Here is a 6,116-nt window from a genome sequence, read left to right on the forward strand (position 1 = left end):
ATTCATCCCACTCTATAGGAGGGTCACCAGGTTGTTGTAGAAACAAAGGTTGTGCTATTACATTAGTGTTATCCATGACTTGGTATTACTATAAGTTGCTCCTAACTAACAATATTATATATGTGTTGTTATATATGGTCAATGTTACAATGGCACCTCTGTTGATCTTCTTCTCTCTGATATTTTTTTTTTCTTTCCCCTTTTTTTTATTTATTTTTCCAATGTAAATATGCTAAAACAATTGGTAAAATATATCTATCTAATTTCAATAAAGATGTGAGCAAGAATCCTTTTTTTTTTTTTAAAACCACAAAATATATATATATATATATCTTAACTCTGTCTCTCCTACTCGATGAGTATTAGTTCCATTTCTGGGTAACGTGTGGTGAAAAGCACTAAATGCATAGTAAACCGTGTGCTCCTTTGCCGAAGAGTTAGTTCCCGTGGTAACCACTAATATGGCCACTGTTCGCGCGTGAGCACGTCTCCAATGGCAGCACGCTTGCATTTCAGTAACTCATTACACTTGCGCTCCCATCGTCGATATCACGTAGTCTCCTGTGAGATCTCAGAACGCCAGTGCAAGAACAATCGTAAAGCTTCTCCTCAAAGAATTCTGGAGTCAAGCGCTGTTGTGATTATCTAAAAGGTAACTGCTCCAAGTGAAATCTGTCGATGTTCAAAGCTTTATACTCTAATTCTTGAATCACTGTTAAAATTTCACTTCCGCACGAGAAATTATGTCTTCGGTAGTAAGATTAAATCACATCGACCGCTCCAGACATATTCTTCATTTCAAGCTTTACACAGATACCACAGACCAGCACACTAACAATAGCTGCCGTTTGCGCGTTACAAAGTTCTTACTTTTATCTGCTTCAGTCCTTGGTCGTCTAGCTTCACTCTTATCTTCACTGTATTTCTTTGTGTCAGGTCGATTCCTGAACACCTTCGTGGATTCTTTCACCAACGATGCAATTCACTCTGCGCTCCTCTTATTATTCGCCAGCTGATCGTCACCATCTGTTGTAATCAAAGTATCTCTCCACACGGTCAATATTCAATAAAGTAGATGCTTTATTCAGAGCACAGAGATGACGTTGGTATCCCCATTACAGCCAGCATACAACTGACAGTAAAGGAACACAGCTATGATGCATCACATAGCAAGACTAGAACAAACAGTGGAACCCAGCATTTAAAGCACCAAAACAGAAATAAAATGTTATAACAAGTATCCAAACATAACACCTTACCTGCGTTATGTGCAGACAGAACACTTGGGATGGTAACATTGTACAGTGTTAGAAGGTTGTGCCTTGATTGTCTAAAATCGTCAATGATGTCCCAGGGGAAACAACGCGTGTTCCTTCTTTTGGATGGCCTGGAACTATGGGACTTCTTGTTAGGTCTTCTAAACCACATCAAAAATGCTTCTTGGATGCAATATACAATGAAATATGGAAAGTTTCTCGGCAGGAAGCTGCTGAAAGACTGCACAAGATTGACAGGGATCATTTAGAAAATGCTCTAGCAGTAGTTAACAATGGTTTGACCGCCCTCTCCTCCACAATGTACTCCCTAGGTGATATAGTGTCATCAGCAATAGACATCATACAACACAAAATGTCCGCATTACAACATGGGCAATCACAACTTAGACCCATACTGCTATTGAGTTGGGCACTTCAGACACTCCACTCTGGTCACGTATCATGGTGACATATTAATGCCACAAGCCTGTTTTCACCTTACCAACTGACTAAACAGGAAATACTCATGGCACGAAAGATGCAACATACACTATGTTACCCATAGAGAAATTAGAGAGTCTGCAGTTCACTGTTGCTGAAACACCTTCCGTGGATTGAATAATCTATGGGTTCATTACTCTGCGATTTCGACATACTATTTCTAATACTGCTTAGAACACCATCAAGTGGGCAGATATGAAGAGTTAGGGGAAGGATATGTACTTGAGATTTAAGAATTACCTTGCAAATACTGGTGTCGGAATAAGGACGCTAAAGTTTGCTCAGCTGTTCCGGCTTCGAGAATGCCTTGAGTGGTTCCTTAGTGTGCAAGGTTTCTCTTCACGGGGCTTGCAAGGCTTCTGTAGCAAACTTATCTTGCTACTTTAAAGGTTCCCCAGAGGCCATGATCCGTCTGGCTTTCAGATTGCTCTTGATTGGGAGTTCGCCAGTCTTGTAACGCTTTCTTCCGTGGTCACTTGATTTACACAGGTATTCTTCCCACCTGCCCGTACAGCTAGAAAGGAGCCACTGTGGCCTTTGAATAAGCTTTTGAACGTGCATTTTGATACCCTGAGCAAACTATGGGGCATATGTATGAAAGCAAAAATTAGTCGCAAACGCTGCGAATCGCAAAAAACAGCGTTTGCGACTGATTTTTCGCTATTTCATATGTATGACACATTTCCAAACTGAAAAATGAGAAATCGCTAAATTAGCGATTTCTTAGGCTGCGAAACAAGAAAACTGCGAATTTCCTAGCGAATACCTAATTTGCGATTCCTTAGCGTTGCGAATATCGCTAACAAGAAATCGCTAGCTAAGAAATCGCAAACACATGTATGAAAAAATCGCAAATTGCGATTTCACGAAATTCGCTAATTAAGAAATCGCAATTAACACCAATTGCTTGCAGGTGGTAAACTGGTGCAAGGTACAAAAACCAGCCCACAATGCAACAAACACACCCACAATGGCTGCAATGTACGTGATAGCCAGGAGGCTGCGTATTCGGGCCCTTGCACACAGGAGAATGAGACAGGAACGTATCTTCAGGCTGCGCATCACCCTGTTACAGAACACTGAAGAGGAGATCTATGACAAGTACAGACTGCACCCACAGACCATAATGGACCTGATTGAGGAGCTGAAACCCCACTTGGAGCACCCTACTCGCAGGACACAAACAATTCCCACACATGTGCAGGTCCTGTGCTCCCTGCACCTCCTCGCGTCAGGGAGTTTTCAACGGGTCATAGCGGAGGTTGGTGGTGTGTCACAGAGTGCACTTTCGCGCTTCTTCCATGCCTTCCTAGATGCAATGCTACTGAGGCTCCCACATCACATTTACTTCCCCACCACCCAACAGGCATTACAACAAACGATACTGGACTTCTACCAGATTGCACGTTTCCCCCACGTCATCGGCTGCATTGACGGGACCCATGTGGCCATCACACCCCCAGCAGAAACTGAATATGTCTACAGGAATCGGAAATGCTACCATTCCCTCAACATACAGATTGTGTGCAACGCTAAGTATCACATCACCGACATCGTAGCCAAATACCCCGGCAGTACACATGACTCCTTCATCTTCCGACACAGTGGAATACACAGACGTCTGAGTGCTGGAGAGTTTGGGGAGGGGTACCTGCTCGGTAAATACATTGCACACATCAATACATCCACTACATCAGTTGAGGGGGGGGACATTGACTCACCTATTGTGTGTTTTTCCATGCAGGTGACAGTGCCTATGCAGTGCGCGACTTCATCCTGACCCCATACCTGGATCCTGCAAATGCAAGTGAGAGGAGCTACAACAGGGCACACAGATCTACACGCTGTGTCATTGAGCGAACCTTCGGAATCCTGAAGAGCCGCTTCCGGTGCCTGCATAAGAGTGGAGGCGCACTGCAATACAGCCCTGAGACCTGCTGTAAAATCGTGGCAAGCTGTGCAATGCTACACAACATGGCAATGAGGAAAGGCACCACAATTGATGTGACCGATACAGACACATCGGATGACGAGCGCCCTGCTCCCCCTGCCAGACCAGCACCAGGAGTTGGGGCAGCTGCTGGACGCCAGAGACGGACTGAGATCACACAAAACTACTTTTAGGTGAGTATTGAGGAAATTAGACTACAAAGCCTGATGATGTGTCAAGTGTTTAATCACACTTAACATGAAAGAAAATGTAATTGTACCCAGCACATGTTGTACACACAGTGCAGAGAAGGCACAAGAAATAGGGCAAACAGCCTTTTGCGGGTTAATGCACCCGTGTTGCAGTCAGTGTCCCCGCAGATGATCACCTCCGTCGGTGCCGTCCAGGGTGGTTGACCCCCATGGTGCGCCCTTGGCCTGCTACCTGTCTGCCACTGCGGCGTCTTTCACCTGGCAAGGTTGGAGTGATGCTGCTGCGACTCGATGTGTCCTCACTCTCAGCAGAGGCCATTAGTGCGCTGCCACCTGCATTGGCTGTCTGCAGCTGTTCCACAGCAGTGGTCACCTGCGCCAGCCCTCGCGCTATGTCCTGGCAGCAATGTGCCATGTCCACCTGCATGGTTACGCTTCTGCGTGTGAGTGCGCTGGTGGTGGTGCAGAGGCGGTTGACTGCCTTGGTATAATTGTGTAGCCGTGCATTGGCACGTCGTCCAGCCCTGTCATTGGCAGCTTGGGTGTCCCTCAAAGTGGCACAGAGCTCTCGTATTGCCGCTACCATGTTGCGATTGTCCTGATGTAGGCGGCCTAGCTGGCGATTCATTGACCGCATTGCCTTGCTTTGCAGGCGCTGTTCCTGCAACATGCACTGTTCCAAGCCGGAGAACACGGTGCCTTCTCCTTCTGTTGCAGTGCTGCTCCTGGGCCTTGACCTGGAAATGGCCTGTTCCCTTTGCCTTGGTGTTGGTGCGTCATGACGGGGCATGTCTGTCACACCCTGACTCCCCTCTCTCCTGTCGGTGTCATCGCCTGTTGCTGGGACTTCATCCTCAAATGGAGGCAGTGGGGGCACATGTGCGCGCTTCCTGCGCTGAATTGGCTGCTGCTCTGTCTCATCGCTGGAGTCCGCAGGGTCTGCAGGCTCCTCTCCCTCAGCGCTGTCTTCTTGTGGCATGGCGTGTGCTGTGGATGTAAAGGGGACTATATGAGTTTGTGTTACTGTCTGCATGTGGCACTCAATAAAGTTACAAATCTTTGACGGCTAATCTCTGACACATTTCTATTCAATGATCCCCAAAACACATATGTTGCATTTACTTGTGATGGTGTCATGGACACACAGTCAGACACAGTACTACGAGTACCATGATGCATTGCTGGGTGTGCTGTAAGACCTGGGCTGGATTGGCATGTTGGGAGTTAACTATGCGCATTTGGGGGAGTGTGCAAGGGATGGGGAGGAGTGCAGGGTGATTTGGCATGCATCTTACCTTGTCTGCTGGATGAGGGGTCGGAGCTGTCGATTGCAGCCACACCACCAACGCTCTCAGGCAGGAGGGTTGACTCCACAAGCTCCTCATGGGGGGTTGGCTGCTCTGCAGTGGATGGTCCTCCTCCAGTCTGACTGGCATCCTTGAGTCTGGCTGCCACCCTCTCCTTGGACCTCTGGCGCATATCATACCACCGCTTGCGCAGCTCCTCGATGGTGCGTGTGGTGACTCCAACAGCATTCACCTTGCTCTGTATTTCCAGCCAGATTTTCCTCTTCCTGGCCTCTGGGACTTTGAGTGCCTTCTTCCCAAACAGGAGCTCATGGCTGCAGACCATCTCCTCAATGAGGACCTCCTGCTCCTTTTCTGAAAACTTGTGTTTTCTCTTTCTTTTTTCTGCATCTTTGCCCTGCTGGTTTTGTTTGGGATCCATTGCTGGTTGCTGTCTCCAGGAAAGCCTCCTCACACTCCACAAGCAGCCTCTGGGTGTGGCTCAGGTGAGCAGGTGCAGGCAATCACTACAGTTTCCTGTTTGTGATGTCATCAGCCTGCACCAGGCTTGCAGATTCCCGTTTTTGCGATTTCTTAGTTAGCGAATTTCGCTATTAAGAAATCGCAATACGGGATTCTGCGAATTATTTGCGATTTTTAAGGAATCGCAAATGATTAGCGATTTATTTTATACATCCCGTTTAGCGAATCTGATTTTGCGAATCGCAAATTCTCGCAATTTGAGATTCGCTAAAGGGGAGTTTGATACATATGCCCCTATAAGCCTTATTGTTTCAGGAAGATGTGGCCATAACATCTGCAAAGAAGACATTTGATGTTCAAGTTGCAAGGTTTTCTTCTAAAATACTGTTACTAACCGCACTAATTTCCCACAGTCTTTTGGAGAATTGATGCCCCGTATTTTTAGTAT

General features: G+C 46.6%; 1 protein-coding gene across 1 annotated transcript in view; it reads right to left on the reverse strand.

Annotated features, from left to right (window-relative positions):
• Window positions 1-5,627, reverse strand: part of LOC146831157 (uncharacterized) — a 57,178-nt gene extending 51,551 nt beyond the window's left edge. The window contains exons 1-2 of the mRNA XM_085603844.1: window positions 5,195-5,627; window positions 4,132-4,886 (exon numbers count right to left, since the gene is read on the reverse strand). Of these exons, the coding sequence (XP_085459970.1) occupies window positions 4,132-4,886; window positions 5,195-5,627 (1,188 nt within the window). The remainder of the gene's footprint in view (window positions 1-4,131; window positions 4,887-5,194) is intronic.
• Between the last annotated feature and the right edge of the window lie 489 nt (window positions 5,628-6,116).

The sequence above is a fragment of the Triturus cristatus genome, chromosome 5_1 (genome assembly GCF_964204655.1).
Source record: "Triturus cristatus chromosome 5_1, aTriCri1.1, whole genome shotgun sequence".
In the NCBI taxonomy this organism is placed as follows: domain Eukaryota; kingdom Metazoa; phylum Chordata; class Amphibia; order Caudata; family Salamandridae; genus Triturus; species Triturus cristatus.